At 47.6% G+C, this 14,113-nt stretch overlaps 1 protein-coding gene and 1 pseudogene across 3 annotated transcripts; both read right to left on the bottom strand.

The window, feature by feature from the left end:
• Positions 1-5,545, bottom strand: part of LOC120701984 — a 36,427-nt pseudogene extending 30,882 nt beyond the window's left edge.
• An 837-nt stretch (positions 5,546-6,382) lies between these two features.
• Positions 6,383-11,409, bottom strand: LOC120703354. Of its 3 annotated transcripts, none has more exons than XM_039987394.1 (2): positions 8,830-11,409; positions 6,383-8,754 (listed from the first exon to the last, which is right to left on the bottom strand). In XM_039987394.1, exons 1-2 carry the CDS (start codon positions 10,406-10,408, stop codon positions 6,596-6,598), a joined length of 3,738 nt encoding a protein of 1,245 aa, XP_039843328.1. In that variant the 5' UTR covers positions 10,409-11,409; the 3' UTR covers positions 6,383-6,595. The 3 variants fall into 3 exon arrangements, with proteins under 3 accessions (XP_039843328.1, XP_039843329.1, XP_039843331.1); XM_039987395.1 differs by having other exon boundaries at positions 6,383-8,736; positions 8,830-11,408; XM_039987397.1 differs by having other exon boundaries at positions 6,383-9,956; positions 10,022-10,213.
• Between the last annotated feature and the right edge of the window lie 2,704 nt (positions 11,410-14,113).

Below are 14,113 nucleotides of genomic sequence, written 5' to 3'. Positions count from 1 at the left end.
TCGAGGTAGGATGGCATGGCCTTGGTGACGGAGAAGACTTCCAGGTGCTCTCGCTTGCGCTGCCGAGAGGTCATGTTCGTTGTCGGCCCTCCAAAGATGAAGAAGGCGTTCTCCACCGGGGGGAACTCGTCGTCTTCACCTTTGTCGCCAGCATCCTACTTCTTGTCCTCATCGTGAAGCCCGACACGGTTGTAGTACTTTCGGAGCATCTCGCACTGCTCGAGGGTGTGGTTGACCGAGCCCTTGTGGTAAGGGCACGGCTTCTTGAGCATGTCGTCGAACAGGCCGCCACCGCCTCGAGGGGGGCCTCGAGGTCCTTTGCGGTCCGGGGCAGCGATGAAGGCCTCGTCGGAGTCCTCTGCCTATCCCGGTCCGCGCTGGTTCGGTGGGGCTGGCTTCTTCCCTTTCTTCCCCCGCTTTTGCTTCTTGGCGGGGGCGTTAGTCTTAGTGTTGCTGTTGCCCTCTACGGGCGCATCTTCCTTGCGCTTGTTCGCTTTGCCGTCAAAGATGGCACCAACTGCCTCCTCGCCGGCGGCGTAGTTGGTGGCGGCATCGAACAGCTCGTTGGTACTGGCGGGACGGCTTCGCGCAAGCTTGTGCATCAGGTTCCTGCACGTCGTGCCCTCGAGGAAGGCGTTGATGACCTCGACGTGGGTGACACTGGGGAGCTCGGTGCATTGCTTGGAGAAGCGCCGCACGTAGTTGAGCAGGGACTCATTGGGCTTCTGCCGGCACCCTTTGAGGTCCCAAGAGTTCCCAGGGCGCACGTACGTGCCCTGGAAGTTGCCTTCGAAGATCTTGACTAGGTCGGCCGAGTTGTGGATTTGGTCCGCGGGCAAGTGCTCGAGCCACGTCTGTGTGGCGTCAGCGAGGTGAAGGGGGAGGTTATGGATGATGACCGCGTTGTCCGTCGCACTGCCCAGCTGGCATGCTAGGCGGTAGTCGTTGAGCCAGATCACGGGATCGGTCTCACCCGAGTATTTGACGAGGGTGGTGGGCTGTCGAAAGCGCGGGGGAAAGGGAGCGGTACGAATCTCCCGGCTAAACACTCGGGTGCTCGGAGGCTCCGGTGACTCGCCCCTGTCGTGCTCGGGGACGAAGCATCCACCCCATCGAGGGGTGTACTTCCTGCCATTGATGATGTTGCGGGCGTCGCCGTCGCCGGCGTGTCCGCGCGTGTCGTGGAGTCGCTCCCTTGCGGGAGTCTTTCCGATGTGGTCGTGCACCAAGGGTGCTTTCGCACTGTGCGCTGCGACTGCCTTTCCCTTCCCTCCTGGTGGAGTGTGCACCGAAACCTCGTGGTCCTGCTGTGCAATCCCACCGGCTTGCTTCGGGACTATCGAGCGCATGGGAGACGCAGAGCTCTCGACCTGCTGCACAGCAGCTTGCTCGATGAGCACCTGTGCCTCGCGGCGCAGGTTGCGACCCAAAGTCATTGATGGCTCGGGCATTGCTTGGAGTAGGTAGGCCGCAGCGACGAGTTTTTCGCCGGCCGTCTTCAGTTCTGGAGATTTGTCGACGTTGTCGTTGGCTAGGATCCGCTCCCGGGCGACGCGCGCTGCCGCCTGGGCATGTGCGCCACGCGCGGTGTGCTGCTGCTCGAGTGCGGTGCGCAGCTCCTGTGTCTACTGACGCTTCTCGTCGAGTTTGGCTTGACGCTCCTTGAGTTGCGCCAGCTGTGCTTGCCGCGCCGCCGAGCTTGACGAAGAAGAAGGGGTCACGACAGGCACCACTGCTTGGTTTGCCGGCGCGTCTGCCCCACCGTTCCCGTCATTTCCCGGAGCGTTGTCGTTCTGTTGATCCGCGAGCTCGGCCATGAAGCACTCCCGAGTGGGATCGTAATCCCCCTCGCTGGAGTCCTCGGAGCAGGTGAGGCAGTAAGCCGCCGTGAGCTGGAATGAGCGGAAAGCGTAGAGGTCACGGACCCCGGAGTAGTCGTCGGCCTCCTCGGCCGTGAAGTTGTCCATGTAGAAGCTAATGTTGTCGGCGATCGATCCCGCCGTCTCGGGGTAGGAGTCATCAGGAGATGACGCGTTGAGGTTGCGGATCGAGAGGAGGTGATGATCCTGCAGATCCTCGTACTCGGTGAAGTTGGTGCTGGATGAAGAGGCGTAGGCGGCAGCGTTGCGCATCCCGAAGGGAAAGTGCGATGGCGCAGTCGCGCCCTACCTGGGAGGCACTGGAGCTGCAGTTGATGATGGTGCCTGCGCAGACGGCGCCGGGGCACGTAATGACGAAGTGGTGGCGCCGTCGGCCGCGACGCTGAGCTGCGACATGCCAACCTCAACCCACGTGGGGGAGCTGAGGCGTGTCGCCCTGCACCGCTCCATGCGCGCTTGTCGCGAGTGCTGGCCCGAGCGCCTGTTACGCCGGGCTGGTGAAGTCGGAGTGTCGGGGTTGCGTCTGGGCGAGAGGAGCTCCATGAGGTAACCATTACCGGTTGCCCTGAACTCATGACTCCCGAACCAAATCACGTATCCCGCTGGGAGCGGATCCGAGGCGCCCATGGGAAATGGGTTGGATCTGCTCGCCATCCCTGGAGATCAAATGGGAACAAAATAGAAATGCCACGCAGCTACCCCTACATGGCGCGCCAACTGTCGGTGTCCTGACCCGGCGGTTCGGACCCAACTAGTGATAATGCTGCATGTTCCTCGTCCCAGATGTTGATGCAAGAGGCAACACAATCACACACAGTCACGCATTGTACTGTCTTGCACCAGGGGTGCCTGTAGTAGGGGGTGCAAGCGAGGCGAGAGAGGGAGGGAATCTCCCAGGTCTCTGCTAGAGGAGGAGTTGATTGAGGCTAGTGCCAATATCGGGGCTTAGAAGAGCGTATGTGCTCTGTAAGTAGTGCCGAGCGTTGTGTTCTACCGAATGGGCCGGCCCCCTTAAGGGAAAGCCCGCCTCCTCCTTTTATAGACACAAGGAGGGACGGTGTACATGCACAGGGAATCGTGGAAGTCGTCGTCTTCTCCCCGAATCGCGGGGATGCAGTGGTCGAGCACTGTGGGAAGTACACTGTGGGATATGGCGCCGGGCGTGGCAGTCGTCTTGGCATCGTCCTTGGCCTTGCGGAGATCGCGCCGGCACCTTATAGCTCCAGCGGGCGGCGTGGTCGTTGCTGTAGGGGGTACCGACCTCCAAGCGTGGCGTGGCGGCGTTCCGAGGGTCCTACTAGCCAGGGTCTTGTCCTGGTCAAAGCCAGAGCCTCTCCCGAGGGTTGTGCCCATGCTGTTCGAGGGCTCCACGGAGGGGAAACTCTGAAGGAGGTATGGGGAGTTGGCAGTTCAGTAGCTGGAGCAGTGCCGAGCACGTTTTGCACTGCGTTGCAGGTTCCCACAGTATCGCCACAGCGTCCGGAATAGCGGAGCAGTGACTGAAGTTGGCGGACGGGACTCCGGTCACAGCCACTGTGAGGAATGGCGGCCAAACACCGTCTGACCCGGGTGCTGTGGAGGAGTGGTTGGAATTTAAGGCCTCCGTACGGCGGGCGGGTGAGCGGAAGGCCCATTTGTCCTTTCCGTCGAGGGGTGGCCTCGAGCGAGGCGGAGACGTTCTGCTCTCTCGAGGGCAAGCTCGCTACCCTCGAGCGAGGCGGAGGCGCGGGGCGCGGTCGAGGGCTTCGGCAGGGAGCCCTCGAGCGAGGCGAAGATCGCCCCGCGGGTCCGAGGGGGGTGCGGATGGGCCGCACTGCGTACGTGGACCACGTGTTGGGCTTCTTTGAGCCCTTTTTTTTCTTCCAGATTGGAAGGAGGCTGTAGGCCTTCGTGGGCCCGGTTGCCTAACACATGTTTGCGTTTTTAGGACAATTTTAGTCCCCTGATTAGGGTGCCCCTAATCATGGTATCCGACAACAAACATCAATAAGGCATTAACATTGTGCAAGCAAGCACGAGAGTAACACAAGAAAATAGTTAATTCAATAATGTTTTTTTCAAACTAAACAAAGTTATATACACCACAATATCCATGTCCAACCAACTCTATTTTATATCTCTTATAAGTATATGATGCATTTAAAATATAGTTTTTTTCCTTTTACGCTGTCAATATGTATATTATCCGATATGCATTCATGTTAGATCCATACATCTCACCCAAAAAAAAAGGAAATAGACCCACAAAAAGAAAGCTAACACATAAATATAAATGCAGATGAATGATCCCTACCATGTAACAAAATGATAACATAATATGCGTACGTAACATGTCAAACTTTAAAGTTAAATTAAATTAAATGGGACATCAAGGTAAAATAAACATTTTCATCTATTTCATTGTACAGATAAACGCTTGCAAGATCATAACATGAGAGCTGTGGGAACACAAAAAAAATGGTATGCTTAATTTTTTTTCTAGAATAATAAATCCATTATGAGAAGGATGAAGGATGACCTCAGACGACATGTCATAGCTCCCATTGCCCCTGTAAATTCTTAGCTACCAAATTTTGTTTGGGTGATCTTGACTTACATATCTTGATGAAACAGCTATTTTGAAACATGGACCACTACAGTAACACAACGCATTGATTGACCAACAACCACTGCGTTTGGCAGGCTGGAGCTGGAATGGTGTGAGAAAAAAATACTGTTGTGCTGGCTGGAGCTGGTGGCTGAAGTGGTGTGAGAAGAAAATACTATTGGAGCTAGCTGGAACGCAGTGAACATGAGCAAAGAAACCAGAAGCAACAATGAGAAGGTTCCAGAGCCTAAACCAGTGGTGGGAAGCACCTGTCTGCAAGCCGGCACGTGAGCTGCTCATCTCCATTTGCAGCCGATGGCGTCACCTCACCGGCTCACCCTCCTCCCGTCCTATGTCCTTCAGATGTTTCAGTAACTCTGCCTCGACCATGTCGTGAGGGCCGACGGCGTCGTGCTCCTCCTGTCTTGCATAGCTCGCAAGTGCTGTCAGCATCGGGCCGGGCTCTTCCGTTGCTTGAGAGGGCTCTTCCAGACGGCACGTACAGTGGCGGAGTTACCGGCTCACGGCCCCATCCTTCTCCAAGACTCCAACCTAGTGCTCGTCGGCGACCAAGCTCCACGGCGGATGTCTAGCTCCGGCATGCCAATCTGACGATTTGATCTGTGTCATGGATTCTTCCAATTTGTTCATCCATCTGATATTTAATTGTTTTCTTTATTGAAACTCTAGGGATTTCACCGGACCTGGCTTTGCGACGAGTGGTGCCCTGTAGATCTGGTGTGGCTCGGTTCTGTTCTCCCTCGCCAACATCATCAGCAGCCAGAGCTCCCCGGTACGGCAGCTCGGCGACCCTCGTGGTGGTCGTGAACTCGTGATTCTTAACCCACAAAGAATCAAGGCAAGGGGATCAAGACCGGCCGTCGAGGATGACGGAGCGACGGCGCCGTTCCTGCACAAGAATCATTTCATCGGACGGCTGCTGGCTCTGCGAGGCAGACTGACGAGGGGGAGGCGGACGGGGGGCGTCGGACGAGTCGTCAATTGAAACTTTTTAGGAGTAGATAGAGATGACTGTATTAGAATTGTCATAATTCATATATTTTATGGAAACTAAATGTATTGTAAATACTGAGAAACTATAATTTTTATTTTGATAAACTCTATTAAAGTTTCGTAAGATTGAGTTTACTTATCCTTATTTTTTCCATTCACCATTAAATTTGGAAAGTATCTAGGGATTGTAAGGCCCTGTTTAGTTCTCAAAAAAATTTCTACAGTACCCATCACATCGAATGTTTAGACACATGCATGGAGTATTAATATAGTTTAAAAAATAATTAATTACACAGTCTAACTGATTAGCACGAGATGAATCTTTTAAATTTAATTAATTTATGATTGAACATTATTTGTCAAGTAACAACGAAACGTGCTACAGCACCAAAATCCAAACTTTTTCACGGACTAAACACACCCTAAATAGAAACATTCAGAATGGTGAAAGAGAAGAGGAGAGGGGCTTAGAACAACTCCAACAATAGCTAGTTGATGGTTATATTCACATCCGACGGCTCAGCTTGCCAATTGAAAAAAAATTGATAATCACAGGTAAATGAGCAATAGCATCATCCTGATTATATTATTGTTCAACACATTGCAGTATGCAAAGAGTAGAAACGTGTGTGTCAAACACCAGGTATGACAAAATGGCATAAACATCAGATCCACCAAACACCAACATTTTCAGATGCAGTGAACATCCACTACCAGCAATTCAGCAAACCGTCAGGCCTTTCAAGCATTTAATTTAAAAAGCAGCAAAGGGTTTTCTCCCCTGGCCACTACTTGATTTTCTACTCACTTCACCAGCATCAATTCAATTCACTCTTGAGCAGATATTGGCGCAATAGATGCACAGAGTGCAGACAACGCATCCCAATCAAAGGAACTGATCTCATGTGAAACCCACCTCCAATACGACACTGAAATGACGATAACAATAGACACAATTTCCAGAGAATCGGAACAAAAGAAGGAACGAGTTGATAATTTCATCCGGAATGGCAAAAGCCTTATTATTAACTTACATTAGATGTCTGAACAAACCTAAGGGAACATGTAAACCAAATGCAGCCACTACATTCAGATAATACTGCAAAACAGATCTTCAAACTTCTTGTTCAATTATCAGGGGTTCTGTTCCCGACGCACCATTAGTATGTCTCTGAGAGGAACTACCACTTGTATCCCCTGGCTTAGTATGTCTCTGAGAGGAACTACCACTTGTATCCCCTGGCTTTAGAAAGTCAGCAATGCTCTTGGACAGCAAAACTACAATCACAAGGTATATTACAACAGCGAGAACTAGTCCATAGACATAGAATGAAGTTCTGAATTTCCGGCAGCTTCCAGCAGCAAAAGCTGTCACGAGGGCCAACAGGTCTAATATCATGATCAAGTGTAGTACTTCAAGTGGTACATCCATCTTCCAGATAGATGTATTCAAGAGATACAAGATGACGACAATGGAGGCCATGAAAGAGATAGAGTTCAACCAGAAGAATGTTTTGTAGCGCCGAGGATGAATATCAAGAAGGACCGGGTTGCCAGCTGCCATATGGCTTTTGTTATACCACCAGAAGTCAGCATGGGGGTTTAGGACAGGATTGCTTCTTGTATGGATGCCATCATCGTCAGACCAGAAGCCACCAGGTGGGCTTAGGCCAGCTTGGTACGTGATAGAAGCTGCGACAATTGCAAGCAGCAGCAGATACTTATGCCTCTTCCGAGCCTTTTTTGCACGATGATCTGAACTTTCTTGCTTGTTAGAATTACTTTCTTGCACAGCCTCAGTCGCACCAAAAAACCACTCAAGTAGACATTTCATGCATCTGCCAAATGGCCCTCCCAGTGTACTATGTGTCGAAGAGAGCAGAAACACTTGAATCACAACAGAGAGCAGAACTGCAACGGCAATGATGATAAGATAAATAGATTGTTTTGCTTTCCTGCAGGTTCCTGAAGCATAGGCAATCAAGAGGGCAACCAAGCCCACCACTGAGCATACTTGCAACGCATAAAACTTGATACCATGCTCACAGGATTGCCTGTTCACAAGTAGTATTGTGATAGCTACAGATGACACAAACGAGACTGAATTTGAGTAGTAGAAAACATCATAGCGTTTCAAATTGTTGTCCTGAAGGATTGGATAGCCAGGTTTGCCACTGACACCCTTGTTATCAGACCATACACCTCCTGGAGGGCTCATGCCAGCTTGGTATGTGATAGTCGCTGATAGAACAGCAAGCATCAATAGTAGCTTACGTCTCCTCTCCCAGTTCTTCTCATTACCTTCACCTCCCTGGTTGTGTCCAGGCTCAATTCTTGGCCATAAATGCTTGCAGGACAGGTGCTCAAGCTTTTCTGACACAAGCTGTTTCCACCCTTTAGGGATTACATGTATTGCTATCAAAACATGGATGAGAACATAAGCAAATACAAGGCATAACAACAGCAAGATGTAGATGGAATTCTTCATCTTCCTACAGCTCCCCGTAAGATAAGACCCAGTTAGAGAAAGAAGATCCACTATCATTGCTGTCTGCAGTGCGTATCGTTTCATAACCTTGTCACTCATCCTCCGGTTCAGGAGCATAATGATCATGACAACAGATGCAACAAAGGCGATGGCATTTAAATAGAAGAATGCAATATACCGTTGATGGTTATTATCCTCAAGGATGGGATCACCAGGTAAATGGTATGACCGATGAAGAGTGTCCTTAGTGATGAAACCACCAGTTAAATTATTGTTCTCTTGTTTTGACCAGAAACCACCGGGTGGATTCAAACCAGATTGGTATGTCAGAGATATTGCAAGAATGGCAAGTAGTAGTAGATATGTGCGGGATTTCTTGAGATGTTTATCAGTTACATTGCCTCTAGCATTTTGTTTACTGTCAGCCTGTCTGGGAGCTCCTTCATAGTTGTCAGTGTAGCCATTCTCATTTGGTCTAATATCTTCATTAGTTCTGACAATTTCTATCTCATTGGTTTTCATCGGCACATCAGAGGACTCTTTTTCCGTAGTGAGGTTATTGGTGGCTCCACTATGATCCCTGGACAATGTTATGTGTTTGGAAAACTCTTCAACTGGCATGACTGTAGGCTCTTGAACATCAATAGATGAAGATTGCCCCATCATATTTGCAATTTTCTGGGTATCTATAGATTTATGATCAGGGGACATGCCAACTATATTTGAAGTCTTGAGATCATCTATGGATGAAAACTGTTTCTTCATATCTGCAAATTGAAGGTTTTCTGTAGGTTGATAATCAGGATAAGACATACTGTTATTAGTGTTTGTAGCTTGCTGACATTTCATTGACGGATTACCTGCTTTGGACGAAGCCACTTTAGCAACTGACTGGTATGCAGATTGGCCTTCTTGGTTGTACAGGATATCTGCATTTTTGGATTGTTGGTCATTCGCCAATGTATGCCCAGTGCCAGACACAACCTCTTCAGTAGTTGCAGTTTGTTCTTGTTCATCACCAGTAGATTGAAGCTCTCTGGGGGGCTCACCTTCTTTGACATTTGGAACTTGCTGATGGTATGCAGACTGATGTTCTGGTTCAAGAGCACTAACTTGTTCTGCTGAATCTGTTACACGCACTGCAGTTTGCTGATGACTTGAAACTGAATTCTCCTCCATTGTATTTGTTGATCTATTCCTACCATATTCCAGTGAAAAGACCCGGCCAACTCTATACATGCAGCTCACTTTGATGTTTCTAAGACAGTCTGCAACAGGTTTGATAACAAAAGACCCAGCCAGAAGTGCAATGAAGATCCACACCAATATAGCAATGAAAACAACAAAGAAAGATTGTACCACAGTTCTACAGCTTCCTGCAGCATATGCTCCCATCAGGCCCAATAGGTCAGCTACAACACAGACACTCACTGCTCTGGACCTTATGCCATGCCTGCTCAATTCTGGGCTCAGAAGCAGTATGATGGTGACCAGAGAAGCAACAAAGGAAGTTGAGTTGCAACTAACAAAAAAATTGTAACGAGCAAGGTTTTTGCTGCGAAGCATCGAAGTAGCTGGATCCTGATTTTCCTCATTTTCAGCCCAAAAACCACCCGGCGGACTCAACCCTGCCTGGTATGTGATAGTTGCACAAAAAGTCACAAGCATCAACATGAACTTGCGAGCCTCCTCAACATCTTCGATTTGAGGGATGCTCCTTTGGTCCTCATGGACACCCCACTTGCGTAGAATCTGGCGCAGTGCAGATTGCACCCTATTTTTCAGCCATTTTGGAACAACTCTTATGTATAAGAGTATATGAATCACAATATATACGAAAACAGCAAGGACCAGAACCCAGATGTAAATGGATGACTTTACTGCTCTGCAGCTTCCAGCAGCATAGGCCCCCATCAAGCTGAATAGGTCTAGTATCATAGTGAATTGCATTGAACGGAGCCACAACTTCTGCCTGGTCACATGCTTACTAAGAAGCAAGATGATTAACACAAGAGATGCAGCAAATGCTGTTGCATTGCAGTAAAAAAATACCTCATGCCGCAGGAAGAACCTAGCGCGAAGGATAGGGTCACCGGCATCATGCCCGTCCTTCTTCTGTGTCCAGAATCCCCCTGGTGGCGTTAACCCAGCATTGTATGTCACACTAACAGCTAAGGTTCCAAGGAGCACCAGATACTTCCGCAGTCTCCACAACAGCTCAAAATCAACAGCTGCTTTGTATTCAGGGCTACGCACTAACAAATTTGTGGTGGACGAACCATGGATGGATTCTTGCCTGGTGCTGCCCGTGGCCATTCCAAGCTCCCCTGTACTGCCTTCATGGGTGCTGCTGTCTTCACTGCGATCAGTGCCTCGTTTCGGAGTAGGAGCTATGCTGGGCAGAGCAATGACAAGCTCGGGCTGCTTGCCATTTGCCATATGACTGCTTGCTCTTCAACACAGGTTGTTAACCTCAGCCTCCCAGGTTAATTGCCCCTAACCTTACATCCAAGGCAGAGGGATTCTTTGGTTGGAGAAGATGTCTGGATGATTCAAGGATTATTAAAGGATGTTTCTGAACAAGAAAGGCAGCTGGCAGCTGGCGATAAGGAAGACGAAGACTTGGGTGAGGTCAATGCAGCAAAGGAAGATGACAAGGAGACGATGTATTGAAGGCTCACTTGATTGGCTGACTGCCGACTCCACCAACGACAACGAGAAACCCCATTTGAGCATGCATATATGACTTGTCAACGTACCCCGAAGGACTTGTACCAAGTGGGACTCAGTCAACTCTGAGAGTTCACACTAGTTGTGGCTCAAAAGAACAGCAAAGTATAAAGATAAACCGTACTGTTTATGCCATTGTAAGGTAAAAATATTAGCAGCCACAGCCAAATTACAGTTTACTTTCAACTAAAAAAAGGCGGCCACGTTACACAGTGGCAGGTGGATTTGATTGTTTGTCTTATGGAGATGCCTATAAATAAATACCTCACATAGTAAAATGGAAAGTATTGCATTCAGAACAAAAAACAACGTATTAGATGAAGATTGCTCAGACTCGTAAGATTCGAAGTCATATCAGTTGCTCACTCACTGTCATGGGTGATGTGAACAGGTAGAAAAGAAGAATATTGCAAGGAGGAAAGACTAATTTAATAAAACCTCTTTTCCAAAAGGCAGCACCACAACGATGGAGTGGTCTCGCTAGATCCCCACGACAATGCCCACGTGACTTGTATTAAACAAAAGCAATGAATTGATGCTCATGGCCTTAAGAAGCCTAATACAAGCTTGTCAACAAGTATCAAGTCAAATCCAGACTCGATGGAGTATCAGTATGTAGATTTTGAATAGCTTACCGCAGCAGCAGCTTGACATGGAGAGCCATAAAGAACGGCGTACCAAGCACCAGTCAGTATTCTCGAAAATAAAAAAGCACCAGTCAGTCAGTAGTGGAGTCACGAGCCAGGCACGTTCAGATTCAACAAAAGACATGCCCAATTGTTAATAGAAAATTGATCTGGGTTGTGTGTGCCAGTGCTCAGATCTCTCACTGCCGTTGCCAAGTTGTTACGAAATGAATTGATGCACAGATACGCAAAAGACAAGTCGCTCGAATTTTTGCAGTACCTGGATGGCAATGGCTCGCAGGTGGGTAACCGGAGGCGCCAAAGTGGAATCCGAGTTCACACCACTGGTAATCTTGGTAATGAACCGTGCACAAATCACCGGAATCATGGTCGAAGTTGCCTTGCGCCGTTCCTGGCAGCCTAGGATGTCCCTGTCGCGCGTACTCCCGCCGTGGCCGCGGAGGGCCGCGTTCAGGCATCGCGTCGAACACCTGGCGGGTATGGCCGGGTGAGCGGCGCTGGTATACGGTCGTCCATTGAGGGCCGGCCAAACGGTAAACCGGCGTTGCCTACCCCGGCCAAGTGGTGACGCACGGAAGGGAAGGTTCCGTCGGGCGACTCCGGCGAGAGTCCCGTCCCGCCGACGTCCAGCCGGAAATTTTTCTCTCAACCATGTTTTTTTGCTGCGGGTAATTCTTTCTCCCGAGTAGAGACGTAAATAGTATGGAATTCGATCCGATCTGGAAGAGGTTTTATCCGTCCGTATTCGATTCCGAGTATCTAATATCCGTAACTGATACGTATCCGAATGCTCAAAAATTATATTTTTATGATGTCGATATCCATTACAATTTTATCCGACAAAAACTAATATTATTCATATCCGACTCCGTATTCGAACACAAATATGAAAACAAATACGATATTAGTGATATCCGTTCGTATCCGATCCGTTTACATCCCTACTTCCAAGAATGCGGCTCGAGCATTCATTTTGAGTGCTGCGGTGCCTAGTCCATTAGCATTTGATTTTTGTTTTGCGAAAATTAGCATTTGAAATTTGAAGATACGTTGCGGTTGCGTACATATTTTAGAAATTCTTTTATTTTTTTTGCGTAACCACATTTTAGAACTTGGACCACTTTAATTTGCATTACAAGTCCATCAGCATACAATTTTTGTTTGTGAAATGACTCTGATTTAATTAGGACTTAAACGGTGTCTGATGTGCATAAGTTGAAAATAGGCCTTTCTTTTTTGCGAATGTCCACGTTTTACCATATTCCTCCAATGAATCAGAGTCGTGAGTTCCCCCCTGTTTTTTCCCCCTCGTGTTCACAATATTCATCATATATGTGTGTGGCCATCTACAACAGAAATTTTTCATTTTTCTTAGTTTGATCTCCGCATCTCACCATGAAAGTAGACCTTATTATGAGCCGGGCATGGACCAACCTTTATAGCAGGGCTGACTTTTTTTATCGGAAACCTAAAAGAAATCCGATCAAACCCAAAAGTATACATCTAAAATTAAGTTTTACTCGAACCCAACCTGACCCGACCACGTGGCAGGTCAGGCTCGGGCTGAAAAATTTAGCCTGATGGTCAGGTCGGGTTTGGAGAAAAAACAATAGATTTTTTTACCTGACTTAAAATGATCATGTCCACAGGAAATTGCAGGGAGATGTAAAATTAATTTTAAATGGATAAGGAATAATGAAAAGTAGCGGCACTTTGGTAAACATCATTTAAATGGTAGGCATCATAATTTAGAGGCAGATATTTGGGTTCTTTGGGTTAACTTTTTTCTAATGGTAGAAGTGGGTAATTCGTAACTAGATATTGAAAGTACTTTAATTTTTTCATAATGGCATAAATGAATACTTTTAGAAGTGAATATGAGCAATTGTAGACTTAGGATTAAAATTCTCATAGTGATAGATGTGAGGAATTTAGAGACAAGTATTTGGGATACATTTGAGTTAAATTTTTATAATGACAAAGATGGGTATTTTTGAAACATGTTCAACCGATGACTACTTTCATAGGTGATTAAAATTGCCCAAATCAATGTTCTGATGTTTTATTATTATTTTTATTTCTAGGCCTCTTTTCTATAGCCTTTAGCAAAACTACCTTCAATTTATTGAAAAGGAAGATATATTTTACCCTAGAACACTTATAAAAGTGCAATCTTTTAAGCAAACACTTTCAAAAAATGTTCTTTTACTGCAGCAGTGCCATATTGAAACTTTTCTTTTCCTGAGGGAAAAACTTTTTTAAGGAAATCACTTCTATTGATACGATCTAAAAAATCACTTTGTAAATTTTACTCTTGAATATTAATTTCTACGTTTTCTGCTATGAGCGTCCCAAACTCAAAAAGAAGCCGAAAGAAAATGAGCCTCCCGCTGGAGACACCGACAGGTGAACTACAATGACGGCCGGGAATAATGAGCCCGGATTAGTCAATTCCTTCTTTGGTGATAAAACCAGACTAATACGGTCGCTGCCTATGCGATCGGCATGAAGAATTGCAATGCCATCACTCACCAGGCTACCTCCGGTGATCTGCGTGAAGCCAATCTTCCAACCATGGACTTTGTTCGGTTGGCTGTGATTGGTGGCCGGTGCTGATTTATTGTGAGAGAAAAATACTGCTGGCTAGCTATTGGTTGATATTAATTTGGTGTGAGAGAAAAGTATTGCTGGCTGGTTGACTGACAAGCCAGCCAAATAAAGTCTTTGTATGATACGGATAGGAGAAAGCATGATCATAATCAAAAGT

The sequence above is a fragment of the Panicum virgatum genome, chromosome 4K (assembly GCF_016808335.1).
Source record: "Panicum virgatum strain AP13 chromosome 4K, P.virgatum_v5, whole genome shotgun sequence".
Classification (NCBI taxonomy): domain Eukaryota; kingdom Viridiplantae; phylum Streptophyta; class Magnoliopsida; order Poales; family Poaceae; genus Panicum; species Panicum virgatum.
This window is presented reverse-complemented; position numbering and strand designations above follow the sequence as displayed.